Source organism: Carcharhinus amblyrhynchos, unplaced genomic scaffold (genome assembly GCF_965287045.1).
Source record: "Carcharhinus amblyrhynchos unplaced genomic scaffold, sCarAmb.v2.hapA scaffold_38, whole genome shotgun sequence".
Classification (NCBI taxonomy): Eukaryota; Metazoa; Chordata; class Chondrichthyes; order Carcharhiniformes; family Carcharhinidae; genus Carcharhinus; species Carcharhinus amblyrhynchos.
Window position 1 is genome coordinate 2162801 of NW_027649779.1, and position 25248 is coordinate 2188048.

Below are 25248 nucleotides of genomic sequence, written 5' to 3' on the forward strand. Positions count from 1 at the left end.
TTGCCCTCTGAACATGGGCAACTAGGCATCAGATTTGCAAAGGAAGATGCCTTGAGTTGGCTCCAATTAACAGACACTGGTCATATCCCCAATGGAAGAGACGGTAATCATGAACTTTTTCAAAACTCTCCCAGTGGCAGCAAATAATATTCGGCTTTGGATACAAAATTACCCAGTCCTGAATAAACTGAAGCAGCGAGCGCTGATGGGGGAAACCAAAAGGCCGTTACAGCCTGAATTGCACCCATATTGGAGTGGCAGAGGACAGCTGACTGTGGAAGATGGCACACGCCGATGGGGTTCAAGAGTGTCATCCTGAGCCAAGGTTCACCATCTCATCCTCGCGGTACTCGTGGCCACCCAGGAGTGACAAACTGAATAACCTCCAAATTGCCGTGCCTGTGGCCAGGTATGAATACAGGTATTTGGTCGTGGGTCAGTGTTGGCAATGTCAACAAGGGACGAATGTCACCAGACACTACTCTTCACACTTGGGAATGGCTGGAACGGCCGTAGACGTGGCTGCACATGGTCAGTGCCGGACCGTTCATGGGGTCTATGTTCCTGATAATGGTGGATGCTGATTCACAATGGATGGCCATACAGAGGGTGAGATCATCAAACACAAGGACAAGAGTGGAGAAACCTCACTCCTCTTTCTTGACACCTGGGATCCCAGAGGCGTTGGTTTCTGAACATAGACCACACTTCAACTGCCAGGACTTTGTGCATTGCAACGAATTGAACAGAATTTGACACGTTAGGACAGTGTCCATATTCCCCATCATCCAACGGTCTGGCAGAAAGAGCGGCCCAAACAGTAAAAAGAGGTTCAAAAAACCATCCCACAGCCTCCTTTGACACCAAACTATCCAGATTGCTCTTCAATTACAGGACAACATCCCCCCAATCACCACTCCCCTGCCCTCTTCAACAAATGGAATAGCCCAAGCAGAGTTGCTCATGATCACTCTTCCCAAAGTCTAATTTTCCGAGGGCGGGAGCTGACACCCAGTGCCGTTTCCATCAACTGGACCGGCCCTTAAAGGCAGTTGTTAGGCGATTAGTTAAGAATCATGGCAATGGATACGCTGGTTATGAGGCACATTCAGGTCAGGAACAGGGCCAGATTCCTATCAAGTCCGCTTGGGAGATACCATCCTATGGGAATGTTTCAAACATCTACAAACCGTGAAACCCCAAGACATGCAGGGGAAATCAGTTCCCGGCACACCCGGAACGTTGGAAAGAATTCCAGATACTCCGGCTCCTGCTCTCCATCTCCACCAGTGAGAAACTCGGAGTCTGAAATGGACAGGGCGGGTTTAGCCTCTCGGCCACATTGTCTCCCGATAAAGGAACTCTGGCCACAACGCTCATGGTGGAAGAGGCGAGCTCCGGTCTGCTGAACCCCACTCACTTCCGAGGCTGAGCAGGAGGAACCAGACCCAGCATTGAAATTTCAAAGAAAGGCTTCCAAGCCGGTCAGCACTCGGCGGTTACTCAGACCTAGAGGGGGAGGGATGTAATAACTTAAAATTGATTAATGAGTTGGGCATGACCAAGTATGAACTTCGGAACTGAGGCCTGTGAAATCTGCCTATTGAGGGATCTCCACAGACTGTAAGTTGCAGAGAGTGAAACGCTGAGAGTTGTGTTAAGTGTGGGAGTTTAGGGAAGTGGGTGGAGAGGTGTTGCTGTGTCTTGTGTCCCTTACTACCCCGTCCATACTGCCATGTCCAGTTGGGTAGGTGTCTATCAGGCATTACAGTTCAGGAAGTGACGTGGGACAAACAGAAGCAGCTGATTCGTGAGTCAGTCCTTGGAAGGAAAACTGAGGAAATTTTCTGAGTAGCTCCTACTGATGTCATAACTTCAGGAAGGATTCCTGATGTTGTTAATGTTCTGTGTACGAATCCGGTCACTACGTCTGATGGAATTTGAATTGAATAAAAATTGTCTGGGATGAAAAATCTACTGATGACCATAAAACCATATTTGATTGTGGAAAGAATCAATTTCGTTCACTAATGTCCTTTAGGGAAGGAAATCTACCAGGGAGAGGGGAATAAAGCAAAGGTGAATTAGCTGAAGTGGAACTAGAGAACAGGGCCTGTAAAACTCAGAGAAAGAGCAGGCATACTGTGGCTGCTAATCAAAGAGGGTCCAGCAGACTGAAGTGCATTTGTTTCAATACAAGAAGTGTAACAGGTTAGGCAGACCGACTTAGAGCTTGGATTCGTTCTTGGAACTGTGATGTTGTTACTATTACAGAGACTTGGTTAAGGAAAGAAAAGGAATCGCAGCTTAAAGTACAAGGATGCAGATGGTTCAAGCAGGATAGAGGGTGACGTAAAAGGGGAAGGACATTTTCAAGACTGGTAAGGAGAATATTGCAGCAGTACTGCAGGAGGACTGCACCCAATGTACTTCGCATGGCTTATACAGCGAGGCAGTATGGGTAGAGTGCAGGAATAGGAAGGGTGTACTGACAAGATTCGGCATTTTCTATTGGCCTCCCAACAACTAGCGGGAGATTAAGAAAGAGATATGAATGAGAATTTGGCAAGATGGAAAAGTAACAGGGTTGTTGTGGTGGGAGAGTTAAATTCCTCAAAATTGACGGGGATTCATTTTGTGCTCAGTGTGTGGATGGGGCAGAGTTTGTAAGGAGCATCCAGGAGGGCTTCCCGAAACATTATATAGGTAATCCAACTAGGGAAGCTGCTGAACTGGACCTGGAAATAAAGAATCAGCCTGGACAGGTGGTCGACATTTCAGCGGGGGAGCAGTTGGGGAACAGAGAGCACAACTCAGTAAGTGTTAAGGTACGGACAGAGAAAGGTAAATGTAATACTCAAGTGAAGGCACTAAACTGGGAGATGACTAATTATATCAATATTAGGCAGAAACTTAAGAATATAGATTGGGGCAAATATTTGAGGGCAAATCAACATCTGGCACATGGGAGGCTTTCAAGTGCAAGTTGATAGGAATTCCGGACTGGCACAATCCAATGAGGATGAAGGGTAGGCATGGCAAATTTCGGGAACATTGTAAAACGAGAGAAATTATGAGCATCGTCAAAGTGGAAAAAAAAAGATTTTTTCTAGCCTAGGAAGGCACAAAACCATTATGAAATACAAGGAAAGTAAAACGAAACTTAAGCAAAGAGTAAAGAGGGCGAAAAGGGGTCACGAGAATTATTTGGCCGCAGGATGGAAGAAAATCCGAAGGCGTTTTACACATATATAAAGGGCAAACGTTTAGCCATGGAGGGGGTTGGCACACCCGAGGACAGGTGAGGGATTCTATGCGCGAAGCCAGGGAAATGACAAGGTATTGAATACTTTACGTTAGTATTCACTAAAGAGAAGTACTTAGTGCATGATGAGTCTGGGAAAGGATGCACAGATAGTTTGAGTCATGTTGAGATCAAAAAGGATGAGATATTGGTGTTCTTGAGAAACGTTAAGGTAGACAAGTCCCCAGGGCCTGATGTGATATACCGCAGAATAATGCGAGAGGCCAGGAGGAAATTGCTGGGACCTTGAGAGAAATCTTTGTATCATCACTGGCTATAGTGGAAGTACGAGGATTGGAGAATAGCTGATTTTTGTTTCGGAAGAATGGCAACAATAATCCAGGTAAGTACAGGCCAGTGAGCCTTACGTCAGTGGTCAGGAAATTATTGAAGAAAGTTCTTCGAGACAGGATTTAATCCCTCTTTCAAATAAGTGGATATACTAGTGAAAGGCAACATGTTTTTTTTTGAAGACCAGATCATTTCAGACTCACATGATCAAGTTTATTTTTTGAGGAAGTGATGAAGATGATTGATGATGGTAGAGCAGTGGATATTGTCTACATGGACACCAGTAAAGCCTCTGACAAGGTCCCTCATGGCAGAGTGGTACAGAATTTGCAGTAAAATGAGATCAGAGGTGAGCTGGCTAGGTGGATGGAAAACTGGCTCGGTCATAGAAAACAGAGTGTAGCTGTGCAAGTGTGTGTTTCTGAATGGAGTGTTGTGGCTCAGGGATCAGTTCTGGAACCTTTGCTGTTTGTCATAGATATATAAATGATTAGAAGGTAATTGGGGAATCAGCTTGGAGATAACCGGCACATTGGGGGAAAGGTTGGAAAGCAGAGGATGGTGATTTAAGGTAAATAGCGACAGGGCAAAAAGAACTAATTGGTTGAATGGACGAGTCATTTGCATATTTAATATATTGCAGAGAAAAGTTACATGATCAGTTTTGTTCAACAGAATGTGAAGAGAAAAATGGAAATGATGAAAGTGAATATAGACGCGGACGGACTTAAGTGAATATGCGTATAAATCATTTATGATGCAAGACAGGTTGAGACAGCTGCAAACAAAAAAGAAGTGAATAGTTTTTGTCTATTGGGGAAAAGAATACAGAAGGAAGGAAGTTGTGCTAATTTTGTAGAAAACACTTGGAAAATCGTCAACCGAAAAATTCGGTCCAATTTTCGGCACCGAACTCAAGCAGAATGTAAAGTCAATAGGCTGGATGTAACGGAAAACACGAGAATAAGTCCAGAGATCAGAAACTTCAGTGACGAAAATATTTTGGAGAGGTTCGGACTAATTTCCTTAACAGGAAGTTGCTGATGTGGCTTTAAGGAGGCATTCAAAATCCTGAGGGGTCTTGATAGAGTAGATGGAGAGAAACTGTTCAATGGCAGAAGGATCTTGACACAGAGGGAGCGGGTTGAAGTAAATTGGTGGAAGAAACATGGAGACATCACGAAAAACATTTTCAGACAGTGAGTGATCCAGATCTGGAATGTGCTGTTTGAGAGTGTGGTGCAGACAGCGCCAATTAATGGGTTCAAAATGGGATTGGATAATTGTCTGAAAATGAACAAAATGCTAGACTGTGGGGTACAGAGTGTTATTGGATGGATTGCTCCTTTCGAGGGCCAACACACACATGACGCTTCAAAATGGCTTTCTTCTCTGCTGTAAGTAATTTATCAATGTTGAAAGGGTGACAGTGACAGAGTGGTAATATCTCTGTGAAGGTAGGCCAATTTCTCAAGATAAATGTTCAAGTCCAACTACAACAGGCTTCAAAATACAATTACAATTTTGAATGTAAAGGTCATTTCCGTGATTGCGGCCATGACCTGAAAAATATCGGATTTTCTAACGCCCTGCAGAAAAGGAAATCTTCCAGCATTTCACAGTTTAACCCAGAGGTGACTCTAGGCGCACACGTGTTTGGCGATTACGTGCCTTTTATGATGGTCCAGAAAACCAGTAAATTCAGTGTATTAGCGATTGCCAATATATGCTGGCCTTACCAGCTGGATATTCAGCCTATGAAAGAATAAGAAACAGCAACTGAAATCAGCATTTCACAACTCCTGCAATAGCAAGGCTAGTCCAGGAGATGGCAGTGAAACTGCATTTTTTTGGTACGACGAGATACGGAAGATCGTCTGTTATTTCTGTAATAGACTCAGTCTTTGTCCATCCTAAACGTGACCCAGTTTATATGACACGAAATCATATTTCTGATTATATGACAATAATCTCAGTTGATGCTGTACTCAGCAAAATCCCAGTTGTTTGAGTATGGCATGTCTCTGTTTATATGAGAAAACACCACGCTGGTTAGAGAGTGTTAGATACTGTATACACCCTCTCAGTAATGACTGAACTGGACCCAGTCTGCATTTATATTAGTACAGGTGCTATATTGACATCTGGTGTATTCGGCCCTGCCTCAATATTACTGCACGAAACCAGTCTCTCGATTATATTGCAACGGATAGTATTAGTTGGATTCGCCGGGCAAAATTGCCCGTTATTTTCCCTCAGAATATGTGGAATAGCCATGGTAAATGTGTGGGGCTAACGGGGATATGGCAGAGCGGAGGACCTGGGGTGGGATGCAGACTCGGTGGGCCAGATGGCCTTTCTTCTGAACTGTAGGAATTTTATGGTTTTATGTCTAACAAATACCATAAACATTTGCGTGCTTACTTATTTTAAATATTCTATTTTCTAATAACCCCCTTTGGAGAAATGATCTCTTTTAGCAATTCCCCTTCAGTTTTCCCAGTGATAACCTTCAGCCCACTCTGCCTTCCATGAGTGCATGAAAACACCAAACAGTTTATGTGTTTCAACTGAAGAACGTTTAATATGTAATTATTTACTGACAACCCTTCTGTTGTGCGCTCTTGCATATACAATTATTGCAGCCTCACTATTTTGTTCCCGGTGATGACTTATCTGTCTTTAGAGATCTGTTGGAAAATGGATAAATCTCATCTCGAATGACGGGGAGATTATGAAAATTGTTCTTCTCAATGTCTCATTAAACTTCCAGATATAGGACTCAATTGTCAGACTGGAACCTGAGAATTAGAATTAGAACATTACAATGTGAATGACTGGCCCCAGTGTATCACTGACAGAGACAGCTGGGCCCGGAGTCAGACTGGAACCTGAGAATTAGAACATTACAATGTGAATGACTGGCCCCAGTGTATCACTGACAGAGACAGCTGGGCCCGGAGTCAGACTGGGACCTGATATGAGGAAACAATCATTTCTAGGGCCTTAGCACAGGTTTCTTTGTCAGGACGATTGACGCAGGGATTTGTGTGGTAAACACGGATTGGAATCCCTATGACATCCGCAGGAGTGACTGACTCCACCTGACTAACAGCTGGTATTCTCAAAGGGGGGACAGTCATGGCGGGCTCCATAAATGTCTGTTTTCTGAGGTAACAATAGTGAATCTGTCAGAGGAAGAGAAAATAATCTGTTCCTTTTCATTCTGACAAGCAGTTCCACATTTACAGACAGAATTAGGACATGTAAAGATTGAAAAGACTAAGTATGAAAACCTCTCCGGAAGAAAAAGAACAGTGCAATAAATGTGAAGTGTTATTGTGCTTTTCCCAATCAAGTTCGATCCAGTATTCAGTTGTTCAAAGTGATGGTTTGTAAATAGAATTTCGGATTGGTTCCTGGCAATTACACACACACACACACACACACACACACACACAAGTTTTGTCAAAAGATAAGATTTACACAAGATGACAGCTGTATAAATATTGCAAGTTATTCAGTCTCAGTGAAGGACAGAGAGAAACACAAAAAAGGATGCTGGGACAATGATATAGATGAACCATTAAAATGCTCCCATTCTCGAAAATCCTTGAAATTTTAAACACATGAAGGACATGTCTTATTTATTTCCCAAAATTACTGTGAAATCTGATTCGATCACCCTTTTAAGCTGTTCATTCCAGTTCATAACAAATCTTGCGTAAAAATAAATAATTTCATGTCTGTCTCTCAGCTCAATAAAATAAACTTTTGCCGACTGGTTGCTGACCGCCCTCCCAGTTGAAATACTCTCTCTTTAATTGCCCCAATCAAAACTTCATGATTTTGAGTACTAATAAAAGTGTTCAAAAGATTGACAAGGAAATAGAGAGAGGGAGAGAGACTTGGAGAGTTGGGAGAAATAAAAACGGGGTGCTGACCGATAAAAGCTGAGAAACAAAAAGTAAATAGCAGATGGAGAGAAAATGATTAAACAATGAAAGATAACAGCTATCATTTCCTTCCTTCATGAAAACCGGGAGTTCAGTGACTGATCCACTGACCGTCAGTTATGTCGGGAAACTCTGAACAGATCACATCAGGCTCATTTGTAAATGTCACCGCAATGTGATCTGTGTGACTCTGCCCTGACTCTGTGGACACATATAGGCCGCACTGACAGATGTTCTCACCAGATTGTGGTCCCTGGATTTATTTTCTGCTCGGAAGTGAGATGTGCGGTTTGGAACCGGCAGCAAGAATCGGGAAGTTGTGTTACCTGAGAATGAAACAGTGGGCGTCAGTTCGATGTTATCGCCCTGAACAGTCTTCCTGCCTGTGAGGGTGAACTCACTCTGACAGCCTGAAGAACAGTCACACAGATTGATGCCGGTCTCAGCATTACATTCACTTCCATTGCCATTTTTGTGAATCAAGAGAATTGTCGTATTTGGTGTTTAAATAGGTTAATTGAAGGGAAGATGGACTGAAGATTACCACCGAGAAAAAAGAGGGAAAATTAAAGCAACATTTTGTCCCGCAGAGGAATTCTAAAATTAAAAAAAAGTGTGTTAGGCGTCGTGTGAGAGAAATCGAAGAGAGAGGTTAAGTGAGTGAACAGGTCTGTTTTCGGCACTGAATTTCACTTGATGGGATTTTTGTGCTTCATCTTTTCAGTCGCAAGGCGACTCACGCAATTTTTTTTCAACTAATAGCTGGATCCGTCTCTTGGGTACCAGTAAAACTGAAGTATTGGAGATTGAGTGAGAGAAGAGAAGTCATCCGATTTAGGTACAATCTGAGACAGACAGAGACAGAGAGAGAGAGACAGAGGGGAAAACAGGGAGAGAGAAGGAGCCAGGGAGAGAGAGGGGGACAAGGAAAGACAAAGAGAGACAGAGAGCGGGAGGGAGAGAGGCAGGAATGGCGGGGAGTAGGGGAGAGGGAGAAAGAGGCAGGGAGAGAGAGAGAGATGCACGCTAATGCCATTCCACATATGGTGAATGATCTGCTGAGTGTTTCTGGCACTTTTTTTCAGCCCCATGCATCTGCAATACTTTTTTTATGAACAACAGTTATTTGATCAGATTAGTAAAAGGATGGTCAATGAAGGGGAAGCTTTATGGATTGATTTAGACGAGGAAACTGAGATAAGTAAATTTCGGAGGGAATACCAGAGCTTCGAGGCTAAGCAGTTGAACACATTCCAAATTGAAAAAAAAAACCAATAATTTAAAATATAACAATACAAACTGCAGAAAGTCAAACGTGACATAACTGTCAAGACTTGTTCTTGGCAATTTATTTTCTTTTTTTCTGGGAAACAGATAAGCAATTAATGATTGGTTAGATATTCAGCCTGTTGGATCCATCTGAGATATTGTAAGTCCACAATTCAGACTCACACTGTCAGCATATCAGTGAATGCTTTTAATAAAATGAGACAGACGAAACATTTTTCGCTAAAATCTGTGGTAAATTGACGCAATGCAACACAATATTCAACTATTAAAATTTGTCTCAACAGGGATTGCCTGACGGTGTTACAATGAATGCTGCACCATTCTTCACACACTGACCTGTCCCCCAGTGACATTTAATCACTTAGAAATTGTTAGAACGTTCACGCTAAATACAATAACGGAACAATTCGGCGTTTCTCACAGTTACTTATAGATATTAGCAAAAAATAAACCTATATTTCCAAACAAGAATGACTGGTATCGGACAGGCACATCCGATGTATATCGTGATTGATAATATCTTGACAGGAAACATATTCATTGTTCTATATTGAATTAACAGAGAGAGGTTCTTCCGTCATGTAAAGAGACAAACCCTCTGGAATATAAAAATACATTGGATCTCATTTAGCATAATCAGATCCGTGGTCGACATTAGTACTAATTGAGAGGACCTAATGTCACATAAATAGAGGGATGGTCCAGTGTTGATTAACGAGAGATACGAGCGAATATAATATAAAGAGGGTCAGGGTCTACCGCCATATAATTAAATATTGGAGCTGGTACAAAATAAGTAGAAATATGGACTGGTGTGATGTAATCAGTGAGATGGTTCCGTTAATTCATAACTAATAAAGCAGTGTCTTCTGTATACTGGCCCTTTTGCGAGTGGGTGACAGTTTCTTCCTAATGAGGAAAACATTCCCATTCATAGCTTTGAATTTTGTACTGAATCTCCCATAGGCTGCTCAGTTCTAAGAGAAACAAACTTAGTGCTCAGCTGTTATGATAGTGGAAGTATATTAACTAACGTTAATATCATTAACGTCAAACTCTCAGACCGTGGGCCTCGCATGTTTCCAGATGTCATTTTAAGAATTGATGGAATTTTTACGTAGATTCCCATTAATCATTGCCATCGAGACAGATAACATTCAAGACTAGGAATAAAACTTGCCCCTGACAATCAAATACATCCGTGTAATATTGGACACTGACCTCACACTTTAGACACAGTGAACTAAATGGCATAATGTAAAACACAAAATTTGATCAGTTAACAGTCTTATCTCACAGGAATCTGCATCATTTTTGAAACAGGTGGTATTATGTTCAATTCCCACAACAGATACCTGAACTCATGATCCAACCTGTGACCCAGTGATGAATGTTCAATTATTTCATTATTAGATGCGATGATACCTAATTGTAGCAATATTGTATTAAACTGGTAATACAGAATTTTGAAATAATGCTCTGGGGACAGGAGTTTAAATTCCAACTCGACAGCTGGGGAATTTCAATTCAATTAATTTGTTACAACTGAAACAAACATTCTTCTGTAATTAATAACAATCATATTTCATCAAAACTCATCTTCTCTAGTGGCTTTAAGGAGAGGGAACTTTACTTCTTACTAATAAAGTATAGACAATTGTCAGAAGAAGCAGCAGGCCTGAGGATTGTGAATTAAACGAATGAAGGCAACATGATGGGGGGTGGAAATAGATTATGACAGTAAAACTGCAGGGAACATTAGACATATAATGGCGGCACAGTAGCACAGTGGTGAGCATCGCTGCTTCACAGCGGCCCGGATTCGATTGCCCTCTTGGGAGACTGCCTGGGTGAGCTTGCACGTTCTCCCCGTATCTACGTGGGTGTCCTCTGAGTTCTCCGACTTCCATGCAGATTCTGTGTTGGTCAGAAGAATTCACTCGGATAGGGTCCTGACTGTGGTGACTTGGGGATTTCACGGTAACTCCATTGCAGTGCTAATGTAAGCCTGATCTGTGACTTTTTTAAAAATAAACTACTTATAAAAGCGTCTATGAATATTTGAATGGACAAAGATTAATAAAGACAAATGTACGAAACTTGCATTCAGAAACCAGAGAAATTATAGTGGGGAAGGAAGAAATGTTGGTGGAATAGACAACAAAGTTTGACTCCATCTTCACAAAAGAGGACTCAAGTACCCTTCAAAAAATGTTATGGATCCAAGGGAATAGTTGGAAGATGGCACTGAAGAATAATGGTGTTAGTAGAAAAATCATGTTGGTGAAATTGATGCGGTTAAAAGCTGAAAAATCACCAGGGCCTGATAATCTACATCCCTAAATATGAGGGGAAATGGCCCCGGTGAATATTGGATGCATTGGTGTTCATCTTCTAAAATTCGATGCACTCTGGAGCAGTTCCTACAGATTGTAACTCCAATGTATACAATGGAAGAGAGAGTAACAATGATGAATTACAGCCTGATTTTTGTATCAGTGAAGATGTCAGAGACTGTTATCAAAGATATGATAGCAAAATATTTGAAAGGCATCAACGGAGTTGGATGAAGACAAGATGATCTTAAGAAAGCCATGCTATTTTTAACAAACATACTTGCGTTTTTTAGTTCGTATAAATGATAGAATTGGCATGGGGTAGGGGGTGGACCACCGTACGTGGTGTATTTTCACTTTCAGAAGACATTTGGGAAGGTTTCTCATCATATATTAGAAGGCCAAATTAAGGTAACGTATAGGCATAGGTATATAAATTATTGACAGATAAGAAAGTGAGAGTGGAAGTAGATGAGGATTTTTTCCGAGTGTTTTTTCAGCTCCTAGTGGGGTACCACAGGGTCCCAACTTACTTTATTTATTCGTCACAAGTACACTACAGTAACATTGCAATGAGGTTCCAATGAAAATCCCTGAGACGCCACACTCCAGGTCATTTTCGGCGACACACACCTGAGGGAGGATTTATGCCAATGCACCTACGCAGAATGACTGTGGGACTGTGGGAGGAAACCTGAGCACCTGGAAGAAACCCACATAGACACGGAGAGAACGTGCAGATAGCGTACAACAATGACCCAAACCGGGGTATTAACCCAGGTCCTCGGCACTGTGGCCAGTGGGATCTGGATGAGGCAATCAATTGTAGCATGTCCAAAATGGCAGGCGATACAAAGTTTGACAAAAGTGTGAACCGTGAGGAAGGTCCTGGGGGTAGCGCGGGGGGCTGGGGGGCAGGGGTGCAGGGAAGGGGGCTTCAATGTGATCTGGACAATTTGAGTGAATGGGTGAACACGGAGCAGACGCCTTACAACGGGGGTAAATATATAGGTAGATACTGGTGTGGAAAGCCGAAAGCAACATATATTAGGAAGTGTGAGTAAAAATGGATCCGGATGTCCTTTTGCACCACTCAATGAAATTTTAGAGGCAAGTACAACAAGCATTTAGGAAGGCTTTTGTTTCAAGAAGACATGAGTTCAGAATTAGGGAAGTCTTACTGCAGTTATGCGGGCCTAGAAAGGGTGCAGAAGGGATTTACTAAGTTGTTATCGGGACTTGATTGTTCGATTTATAAGGAGAGGTTGGATCGACTGGGCCTTTTTTTCCCCCTCTGGGGCATAGAAGGCTGAGGGGTGATCTTATAGATTTCTATAAAATGATGAGGGACACAGATCAGCAAGATAGTCTTTATCTTATCCCAAAGATGGTGGAGTCTAAAACTAGAGGGAACAGGTTTAAGGTGAGCGGGGAGAGAAACAAAAGTTTCCAGAGGGGCATTTGTTTCCACAGAGAGGGTGGTGAGTGTCTAGAACAAGCTGCCGGAGGTAGTAGTAGACGTTGTTACAATTTTGTGTTTTAAAAAGCATTTAGCCAGTTACATGTGTAAGATGGGTGTAGAAGGATATAGGCCAAATGCAGACAATAGAGATTTGTTTTGGTGTTTAAAAAAGGGCGGCATGGGCAAGTTGGACCGAAAGACCTGTTTCCATGCTGTAAACCGCTGTGATTGAGATGATTGGCTTTAAACAACCACAGCCATCTTACTCTGTGCTCGGTATGACTGCAGCCAGTGAAATATTTACCCCCGGATCCCCATTGATTGAAGCTTTGCTCAGGGTCCTTGCTGTGACAGTCGGTCAAGTGCTGCACTGATGTCGAGGGCAGGTACTCTCACCTCACCTTATTAAATCAGCTAGTTCCACTATATTTGGAGTAAGTTTAAATGATTTCTGGAAATGAGTGTTCCTAGTGGGACCCAAACAGAACATCACTGACCAAATTATTATTATTGCCATTATTATTATTATTATTATTATTATTACCATTATTATTATTATTATTACCATTATTATTATTGCTTATTCAATAATCCTTGATACTTTCTACTGTGTTGACTGAGTTCCGCTCATTGGGCGGAAGTTGGTCGAGTTGAATTTGTCCTGCCTTTTGCGATCAGGCAAGACTGCCAAAATTCCACAATGTTGTGTCTTTGATAGTGTCTTAGCTGTACTTGAATAGATTGGCTGGGACACAACTAGTCACAGAACAAAAATCGTTATTATTGATGCTGAAGTATTGTCAGGACGAACAATCTTTACAGTGTCCAATGCTTTTAACATGGGGTTAGACCACACATCATTCATGATCATATTGCAAGACCGAGCGGGCTCCAGGAGATGAATGACCAACTCCTGTCCCTATCCTGTCCCTAGCTTCCGATGTTATCACGTGAAATGAGTTGAACTGCTCGGAGACTGGCATCTGTGATGCTAAGGACCTCAGGAGGAGGCCGAGATGGAGCATCCTCTTGGCACTTCCGGCTGAAGATATTAACAATTGTTTCACTCTTCTTTCTTTTCCCTCTTGCCAAGCTCCCCATCTTAAACATTGCGGTGTTTTTTTTTGAGGCTGCTGCTGCGTTTTTTTTAAAACTACCATTCAGGGCTGTGTGCGGGAGAACTGCAACGTTACATCCTGCCGGTAAAAATTCGGATCAGAGTGATGGTGTGATGTATACATTGACATGTACCGGTGCAAATTAGTTGAAACAAGGTGCCATATGATATATTATATTGTAGTCAGAGACAGGGCCCATTCCACATATGTACATATGGAGGCCAATTCAAAATGAATGGACACAGAGTCCGGTGTAGTATTTATTGAAGCAGTGCCTGAATCATCTAATGTAACTGATCAAGATTTCAATTCCATCTGCTGGCAAAACTCTACAATTACAGCTAACCGTGACAATATCATTATCAGGTATGATGAATGATACTAATATATCAAGAACTCACACCCATAGATATAATACCACATCCCCTTCTGTGGAAGGTGCCAAAATTTAAGGTGCAAAGAATTGCATATGTACGCTGTTGAATAATGTAGGTTAGTTCGTGTCCCATCGGAATCTATCTAGGGGCCTCAATTATTTGCAATATTCTTCAGCGACTTAAATAGTTACAAAAATAGTCAAATATCCAACTGATATTGATTAAGATTTCTTTTAGAAAGTACAAAGTTAAATTTAGTTAATGTCCAGTGAGATTTGGAGTGCCGGAGCAGAGCTTCTTAAAATGCCACGAACTCATGCAGAAAACAGCCAAGAAGGCCAACGGAATGCTGGTCTTCATATCTAAAGGGTAGGGGTATAGGGATGCAGGTGTTGTGCTGCAATTGTGCAAAATCTTTGTTAGACCCCAATTACAGAACTCTGAGCAGGTATGGGCAACAAACTTTGGATGCGTGTTCACCTTGAAAGGAATTCATTGCAGGTTTACAAGAATTATACCTGATTTTAAGGGGTTAGGTTGCGAGGAGAATTGAGACAAATTAAGAGTTTTTCGCTCGAATTCAGAAGTTTGAAAGGTGCGCTCACAGAAACCAACAAAATATTTACAGGGAAGGACAGAGTTGACAAGGATAAAATGTTTCCACCTGTTGAAGGCTCGAGAATGAAGGACCATATTAAAAAAAAAGGCCAAGCCATGCAGGAGAGTTGATACAAAGCATTTCTACACACAGAGAGTGGCGAAGTTTGGAACTCTCTTCCTCAAACGCCGGTGGATGCTGGTTCAATTGTTAAATTTAAGTCTAAGGTAGTTTTTTTTTTAATTGAGCAGGGGTATCAAGGGATATGTATCGTGGGCAGGTGCATGGAATTTGGTTACAGATCAGCCAGGATCTTAAAGAATGGCGGGGCGAGTCTGTGGAGTTGAATGGCCCACTCCTGTTCCTATGTTGCCAAGTCAGCCTCAGAGCAAAATGACTCAATTCATGTTAATGTATTTTTGTTGATCCTGGTTAGAAGAAAAAATGTTGATCAAAGCCCTGCTGGAGACCATGGCACCTTTAACGTCCAGCTCGGCAATCATGGCGTTGGGGAACGTTTACTTCTTCATCATTCCACCTGAAAGATAGTTGGGGCCATTATCTCTGAATCCTCCCAGGAAGGCAAGGTGGAGTCTTAAGTTGAAGGAAAATGTGTGTATTCATGTGTGTGTGTGTGTGTGTGTGTGTGTGTGTGTGTGTGTGTGTGTGTGTGTGTGTGTGTGTGTGTGTGTGTGTCTACGTGCATGTGTATATGAAAAGAAGATAATATGTGAGACAGAATGAGAACAAGAGAGAATGTGTGGGTGTGTGTTTGGCTGAGTGCTTTGTCTGGAAAATGTCAAGTTGTGCACAAATCAATTTCACAATGTTCCAAATATAACAATCCACTCTCATCAACCTCATCATTTTCACTCTTTCCAGCTTCGATTTGAAGATCCACCATCAGCAGGATGTGACTCTAGACGGACAGCAGTATGTGTAACTGGGCAATGCCTTCTGAGATGCCCTGGAATACCACTCTGCTGTAAATAAGTTAAGCACAGGAAACAAAAGTTGGTCTTCCCAGAGTTCCCCACATCCCATGGAAGAATAAATGAAATAAAACACAAGCATACATGTTTATGTAGTATAAAATATACCATCTCTCTTAATCAGCTCTCGCAATCTGCCTGTATTTATTTCTATCCAACGATCACAGTGTTTGGTTGTGTTGGAGAGATCATCATTGTTGCTACCAAGGTGCCGGAGAAGCTGGAAACTTTCTTTTCCTAAGAAATGGGAAGCATTGGTATAGACTTACAAATTAAAAAATAAGTAAGCTGCCTGCAGTACTGTTGCTGGGCAGATTTGTTTATAAATAGGCCCCATTGACAATGCTACGAGATTGAAGTTGGCTTACAGCCAAGCGCTCAGTACTGAGTAAACAGATCTTTGAGTTACTGAACAAACACCGTCAGATGTTTCCTGTAAATATTTTCGGGTATTTGGCAGCAGGTTGGACTGCTGCCAAATACAGCGTCGGACAGATTAACGTGAATCTGTAAGGATAGAATGGAACTTAGTCAGTAATATAATAATTGCTTATTTCCCACAAGAAAGACACGTTTTAATTTGTATTCTTTCTCAGCGAATATTTTAAATGAATGCACTGTTCACTATGTGATTAAACAATATCGGAAACTAGTAAATTGGCCAGGTGCTATTTCATTTTTATAGCTTGCAAATACACAGCCTTTCAACAATTAAAGCCATGTTGTGAGCTACTGAATGATGTGCATGGAGGAGATTTTGATGTTCCCAATCCCTCAGTCCAATGAGATCAGTGTAATGGCCCAAAAATGAAAATAATTGAAAGTAGAAGAAAACCATATAACTGCCTTGAACAACACGGATTCTTGGAATATTCTCAGTGCTCTGCCCCTCTCTTACATCTGTTTAGATCCAAGTTCTGTTGTGCAGCGCAATCTGATTTCGATCATTTACCAGTCCCTCTCGTAGCTGCTAATCTGTGAATTAATGACCCGTTCATACCCTGGTTCAGTGGAAGATAACACATTTATTCTTGTGATATTGTGCAATACGCCACAAAGTCCTGATGTCCTGTTTTCACACTACCAGTGAATGTTAGACAGCCGGTGGCCAATAAAATGAGCTGCAATGATCTGTATACTGAGGGAGAACTTTCCTGATCCCTGTGTCCGTTCTGATTCATTAAATTCTCTGTCCAAAGTCGATTTCAATTTCATGTTTCTCTGTCAACTCAAGTGATCAGAAGTCAACCAGTTTTCTATCGCCGTTAATTTTCACAGGGTTAAATAGCTATTGGGGACATATAAGGTGTAACATTGCATCATATGAGGATTTTCTTTTTTGAATGTATTTGTGAGTTGTACGGTGACATCTTTGTTAGCACTTCTGCCCCAAAGAACCCGAGACCCAGGTTCAATTCCAGATTTTGGTCTATGTGGAATCACTATCTGCGTGGAGTCTGCACATTCTCCAATTTTCTGCCTATTTACTCACACTGTCAAATAATGTGTCGCTTCGGTTGATTGGCGATGATAAATTGACCCATAATATCAAGGGAATTAGCAGGGAATATAGTTGGGTGTTGGTGATGGGGTCTGGGTAGGAATGGTATCGGTGCGGGTCCGATAGGCCAAATGGCCTCCTTCTGCTCTGTAGGGATTCTGTGAACATGGGCACCGCTGGATGACCAGAATTTATTGCCTCCCTCTTGCCAAGGACGATGAAGAGCCAACCACATTGCCGTGGCTCTGGAATTGCAGATAGGCCAGACCAGTTAAGGACAGCAGATTCCCTTCTCTAAAATACATTAGTGAAGCGAATGGATTTTTTTTACACAATCGACAATGATATCATGCTCATAAGTAGATTCTTATTTCCGGATGTTTTTACTAAATTTAAATTCTACCCATCTGTTGTTCTGGGATTCGAAGCCAGGTCTTGAAAACATTAGTTCAGTTTGTGGATGAATTGCCAGTGACTCTAACAGTCGGCCATTGCTTCTCTTCTTCGTGCATCCGGTCTCAAATTACAGTGATAGCTATCCACACCTGAAATACAATCATCCCAGCATTTAGTTACATAAATCGATAATAATCCCTCTAATTAATTATGTTTTTGCTGCAATGTGTTAGAAACTCATAATTATTGCAAATCAGACTGACGTATTTATCCTGATAAGGTAATGTCATCTTCTTTATGTTTATTCCATTGTGAAGGGGTGCAGAAATGAAGGGACTTAATTTACAATCAAATTATTATTTTTTTCTCTCTAATACAGATGCTCAAATGCAATTTCACCTCTTGGACTATCGAAGACGTTACAATGGATTTCACTGTTACTGCCTCAGTGTTAGTCTGTCTCTTGAATGTTCCACTGCCAGCAATCAATTAACTGGGAATAATTCTCAGTATTTTTGATATATTTTATTTGATTTCATTTGATTTATTATTATCATATATGTAAGTACACAGTGAAAATTATTCATTCTTGCACAGTATACAGAGGAGCATACCGTACATAGGGAAGGACGGGAGAGAGTGAAGAATGTTATGTTGCAGTCATAGCTAGGGTCTAGAAAAAAAGAATCAATTTAGTGCGAAGTGGATCCATTCAGCAATCTGTTTGCAACAGTAAAGAAGTTGTTTTTGAATCAGTTTGTACGTGTCCTCAGATTTTGTATCTGTCCCCGATGGCAAAAGATGATTCAGTATGTCCGGGGTGCCTGACGTTTTGTTTTCATAGTTCATTTTTCATATTTTAAAAAGTGTCGAATCGGAGGTTGTGTTGACTCAGCCAGAGGCAGAAACCGGGCGTCCCTCAGGCTCCCTGAAACTGATCTGTAAAGACATAGCGTTCAATATTGGCAGCAACAGGATGGTCTGGGTCTGACCAGTCCCTGGCCAGTGTTCACAGTGTCTTCTTCAGTATGATAGTCATGGAACAACCTACAATTTCTCTGCCCATGGATTCAGAATCAATTTGCTCCGCCCAAAGACACTTCAAACAACGTAAAGAGGAAATCCTGGAAAATCTCAGCAACTCTGGCAGCATCAGTACAGAGAGAGAAGCTTTGTCAAAAGGTCACTTGGACTCGAAACGTCAGCTCTTTTCTCTTCTCACAAATATTGCCAGGCCTGCTGAGAGTTTCCAGTATTTTGTCTTTTGGTTTCAATTTGCTGTAATTTGCTTTTATATTTCAAATGACATTTTCTCTTTAGAAATAACTGGAAATGGAAGATCCCTATATTTATCCTGTCTGTCCTACAGAGACTCCAGTTCCATTGTGATGAAAATGACTCTTAGCCACTACTGAAATTGCCGGATAGGCCAGTCATTTGTATCAAAGCTGCGATAGAAAATCAAATAATAAAATCATCCAGAGGGCAGGTTTCAACAAGATGGTTCACAATCGCCTTCTCAGAAGGGACAACAAAACGTTGTCTTTGTCAGTGATGCTCACATCCATTCGATCAATAACAACAGGGTAAAGTGCTGCAGATTCTGGAAATCTGAAACGACAACAACACAAATGTTACTCAACAGGCCAATGTGCATCATCAGAGAGAGAACTAGATTCACATTAATGATCGATGCCAGGATGCAAAATCTCATTGATATAATTCTAAAGAACAAAACTGTTCTCTCCAATATTCTACATTAGTACTGATTCTTCAAACAAAATCACACATTTACTGTCAAGTTGTCACATCTCTGTTTGTGGTAGTTTATTGTACGCAAATTACCTGCTGTATTTGCAGCATGACAGCAGTGGCTAAATTCAGCAAAAGGACATCAGTGAGTTTTAAGAACAAACAAAGAGCAAAGAACAACACAGCACAGGAAACAGGCCCTTCGGCCTTCCACACCTGCGCCACTCAAACTTTAGGAAGATATGAGGTTGGGTAAAGTGTTCTATAATGCATGTCCCTCCAAAATGAACGTTGTAATTCTTTGGAAGCGTTGAGATTAATGTGAACACAGTCAAGCTTCTGCCTGATCACAACAACATAACACCATAGAATCCCTGCAATTCAAAAGGAGACCATTCGGTCTAACAACTCTGCAGTGGCTCTCCAACAGAGCATCCTACCTGGGCCCAGCCTTCACCCTATCCCGACAGCAACACATATTCACAGGCTAATCCCCCGAACCTACACATAGTCGAACACTAATAAGAAATTTAGCATAGACAATCCACCTTGGACCTGGGAAGGATACTTTGCTGGATAGCTGGAGAAGACTTGGTGAACCGAATTGTCTCCTTCTGCACTGTAGGGATTCTATGATTCTACATTGCACATCATTGGACGCTAAGGGACAATTTATCACAGCCAATCCACCTAACCTGCACATCCTGGGACTGTGGTAGGAAACTGGAGCACTAGGAGGAAACACACATGGATATGGATAGAATGTGAAAACCACTCACATTCACCCAGGGTTGGGACCGAACCCGTTCCCTTTGAAGCAACAAAACTAATTGTAACTCTTAGTGATAACCATATTGGATTTTTTATTCTTGCGTCGTGTGAATGTGATCACCATTTGTGACAGGAATATTGAGACATCAGATCTTTTTTTTTTTAAATTTAACTTGTCTAGTTTAAACAGACTAAATCCTCAATCAAATTATCATTCAGTGGAATATCTGCCTGTTCACAGATGCTTTATTAATTGTGACATCAGAACTTTCAGAACTAATTCTGAAATGAAATGTATCATTTTCTTTTAATTAAATACAACTGGTGTTATGAATGTTCAAAAGTTTCTATTCATTTTGAACCAACTGTTAATATCCTTAAAATAAATCGCTATTTTGAGTTGAAACTGATCATAAGTGACGGTTTATCTGTTTTTTTCTGTCATGAACATTTCATTGCAAACAGTGAGGTATTTATGTAAATAAATACAAAAATAGAAATTCCAAATTAGATTGTTGATTGACAAAAACACAACAAATATTTCCCCACCAATACAGCACAGAAATAGAGACAACCATGCAAATCAATCAACGGATTCCAGTAATGGTTGTTTTTCAACATTATTTATTCATCAGTTATGTGAGGAAAAACATCATGATGAAATCAATGTTCGAAGTTAGGAAATAATCCCTCTGATCCCGAAATAAAATGACACAGAAAACACAGAACATCTCCCGTGTTTCATCTCTTTCTCTGTCTTTCTCTTGTCTGGTTCTGTGTCTTGTCTCTCCACGATGGTTCATCGTCTTCACTCCACAGATAAAGTCAATGCCTGTCCAATGTATTCTCTCAGCAAGAGTTACAGGCTTCTAAAACATGTAATTAAATTAATTTGAATCCGTGAGTTAAATGTACTCTAAAAGATCTCTTGAACATTCCATGATCTTGAAATGCTTGCTACATTTTCTTTTGCATCTAACCTCAAGTGGAGCTAATGGTAAAAATTCGATGTGGCAGCACCAAGGGACCTTTCCCTCGATTTAGCCGGTGTGATCCCTGTCCTTGGAGTGTTTGACTGGACAGTGTGGAGGAGCATTTACTCTGCATCTCGACTCACTGTAGCTGCCTCTTCAATGTTTGATATGACTTTGTCAATATCAAAATTTAATCCGTATCTAATCTCTGTTGTACCTGACCTGGAAGTGTTTTATTGAAGTGTGTAGCCGATTTTTCCCCTGTATCTAGCATTTGCCTCCCGAATCTCTAAAGGAAAAGTACAGGAGAGATTTTACGTTGAAGAGAGTCCATTCTCTTTCTGCCTTCATTTTGTTTGAGCTGACTTTGTACAAGGAGGTTCACTCTGGTTCTTTACACGATACAGTTCCGGGAATGTTTGATTTGAATAGTGTAGAGGGAGATTCACTTTGTACTGATTCATGCTATTCCTGACTTGGGAGTATTTAATTTGGCAATGCAGGGGGAATATTGCATTCTGCAGCTAAGCCCATGTTACTCCTGTCCTGCAAGCTTATGATGGTGCAGTCGCCATCTCTGCAAATTTCATGAGGATTGAATTTGCCTCTTTATATTACAGTAAATTTACCCTGTGTCAACTTATATTATGAGGCTATGTATTTCTTGATTTTTCACTAGAGCATAACTCATTTTATATTGCATGTAGAATTTTATATTGCCTGTCTCTACTCATCTTAAACTGAATGTTTTAGCTGTTTATACTAAGTTAGACGCTGCACCTGTTTATGTTGTACGTAATTTTACTCTTTATATAAAGCAACACGTTGTCTCTGTTTATATTAATTTAGACCTTTCTCTGTTTTTATGAAACTCGATGCATTCTTGTTTCTGAAATTGTCCATGTCCATGTATATATTGCATTAGACATGGTGTCAGTTTTTATTGCACTGGTCAAGGCCAGTAATGATAAAACTTGCTGGAAGAACACAATTTACTACATTCTTCTGCAACTGCAAACTCTATGACTTTTTGGGCTTTGGAAAAGAAGAAGCGATATCTGAAATCTACTTCTGCTGACTGCATTCAAAATGGGTACCAATTCCTGTGTAGAACGCACTGTCAACAAAAACAAAATTCAAGGACAATTACAGCACAAGAAAAGGTCCTTCGGCCCTCCAAGACTGCACCAACCAAATACTGTCGACCCAATACTGCCCGTTTCTGGATCCTGCCTGATAGCAATATTTTTATCCCAACATATTATCTCTTCTTCTCGCTGAACCGTGTCGTAATACAGACATAATTCAAACAGAGGCAGAGTTAAGTGCAGGAATAACGCTGACACATTCTACTGAAACATATACAGGGTCAGTATCGAACATTACATATACAGAGAGAATGTCTAGTGCAATGTAAACTGAGTTCTGATCTAGCAGAGTATTAACAGAGCCAGACTGTATTTTAATATAAACAGGGGCCTGATCCAACAAAATAAAAATGAGTGAGTGCCGAGTGCCATGTGGGGGTGGTCAAATGCCAGATTCCAATGACACCCACATCCCATGAAAGAAACATTTTGAAAAAATGACATTGTCAAGGAAAAGAAATCTGAAACAGTGTATTCTGCAGTTTTACTGATATGTAACACAATATATATTGTGTGACATGAACTGAGACATTGCCGACTTATTCATGATACTGGAACGAGATTTATATGAGCTGATATGGAGCCAAGTGCATTAGTAATAATGACTGGTACAAGATTGAGACATGTTTAATCTGAGACGGAGTCCAGAGTATTAGTGATAACTACTGATTCAGAACCCTGACTGATATAAATTAAGACAGAGCCTACTTTATTCGTTATAATTGTTGATACAGGACCGAGACTGATGCACCCTGAGATTCGGACAATGCAGCAAAGAGAAGGTATTGCAAACTGCAATAAAATTGAGATATGGCGTAATCTTAAATAATCAAACACATTGATTGTGGAGCGTTAACTTAGACATGACTTAGACATGACTAATGAACTATTAGCATAATAACTGTGGCAGAACCATGTGTAACGCATGAAGACTGTATTTCCAGTTTAGTATACAGCGGCAAATGTTGTGAGGCAGTAAGATTTAAGATACAGCCTGTTGTCAGGTTAGAAGACATGATGTGGATGTGCCGGCGTTGGACTGGGGTAAACACAGTAAAAAGTCTGACAACACCAGGTTTTAGTCCAACCGATTTATTTGATAGTAAACTCACAAGCTTTCGAGGGGACTCCCTCTTCGTCAGGTGAATGGAGAGTTCTGGCCTCGGACAGAGCATATAAAGCACAGACAGTTTACAGATTACTGATTAGAATGCGAATCTTTACACCTCCTTGACTTCGTCAGGATCAGCTTGCAAACTCCCGATAAACTCGTGATGGATTTCACCCAGACACTCTGGAAGAATTGGAGGTATTAGACTGACACAAATGGAATAAAGGAGCTGAGCCAAATTATGAAATAATCAAGTACAAATAGGGGAATGTTGAATCACATATTTCAATGCCATCTATCAATGCATCCAGGCATATATTCAAAATATTCAGGAATCAAACTATCATTCACCCAAATGTCATTCATTCCTACATCAACACAGTAAGACATTTATTGTTTGTGTAGATTGTGACATAATATTCATTTAATTGATCCAGTGATCCAGAGGCCCAGGACAATGTTGTGAAGTCAAAAATATAAATCGGGCCATTGCAGAAGGTAGAATCTGAATTCAATTAATAAATCTGGAATAGATACTAATAGTGACCACAGCGATCTCTCAGATTCCCCAATAGAGGAAATCTGCCATCACTACCTGGTCTCACAAGGGTGTGACCCCAGACGGAAAGCAAAATGATGGGTGTTTTAATACCTTCAGAAGTGACCGAGAGAAGGAGCCAGTCCAAGGGAATTTGGAACAGGAAAAACTGCTGGTCTTTCTACCAATTCAAACATTCCATGGAAAAAGTAAGGAAAATAAAACACAAACATACATGTTCATGTATCACCTCTCTGAGACATCTCTCAGTTTGCCTGTAATTTTTTACATCCATCCATCTATCACAATATCCCGATGCGTTGGGGGGAAAAAGATCATCTTTATTGCTAACGGGGTGCCAAAGAAGCTGGGTGACTTTCCTTTCTTTAGAGATGGGGAAAAAAGTCATCTAGATTTACAACTTCTAAAAATTAATGTGCCTCCAATACTGTTGCTGGGTTGATTTGTATATAAATAGTCCGCATTGACAACGTGACGGGTTTTAAGTTGGCTTGCAGCCAAGCGGTCAGTACAAAGGAAACAGATCTTTGATCTACTGCACAAACAGCCCCAGATGTTTCCTGTCAATAACTTTGAATATTTGACAGCAGCCTGGATTGCTGCCAAATACTGTGTGGCACAGATTAGCGTGAACCTGAATGGACAAAATGGGATTCAGACATTTAAACAATAAATCTTTCATTCCCACAAGAAAGACACATTTGAAGTCGTAATCATTGTAATCAAACATCTTCATTCAATGTCCTGTTCATTATCTGAGTAAATAGAATCATAAAACAATAAAGTGACCTTTTTATTATTATTTGTATAGTTTCCAAGTAAATTTCATTCCAATAATTAATGTTTTTTAACCACTTCATGAAATGAGAGAGAGAGATGTTGATGGGACCAATTCCCCAGTGAAGTGAAATCGATGCAATGGCAGGAAATAATATTAAAACAATATCTTAAAACTGACATGAACAACGGGGATTCCTGTAATAGTCTGAAAGTTCTGCACCCTATTGAAACAGCAGCATCTCTTGTACCAGATTTGCACCGTGTTCTATTGTACAGTATAATCTGATTTATCTTATTGAACTGTTCCTCTCATAGCTGCCAATGAGTGGAGAAATGAGCAGTTCGTAACCTGATTCAATGGAAGATAAAACATTTATTCTTGTGGCACTGTGCAATGTGCAATGTGCAATATGTGTTCCCAATACCAGCAAATGTTAGACATCCGGTGGCCATTAGAATGAGCTGCAATGAACTGGATACTGAAGGAGAACTTTAATGATCTCCATGTCTGTTCCGATTCATTAACTTCTCC

General features: G+C 40.8%; 1 gene segment (V, D, J or C); it reads left to right on the forward strand.

Moving 5' to 3' along the window:
• Positions 1-281: 281 nt before the first annotated feature.
• LOC145362381 (Ig heavy chain C region-like) overlaps positions 282-25248 on the forward strand; it is a 41756-nt gene continuing 16789 nt past the window's right edge. Inside the window, 2 exon segments of the C gene segment in view lie at positions 282-531; positions 5132-5290. Coding sequence covers positions 282-531; positions 5132-5290 — 409 coding nt within the window.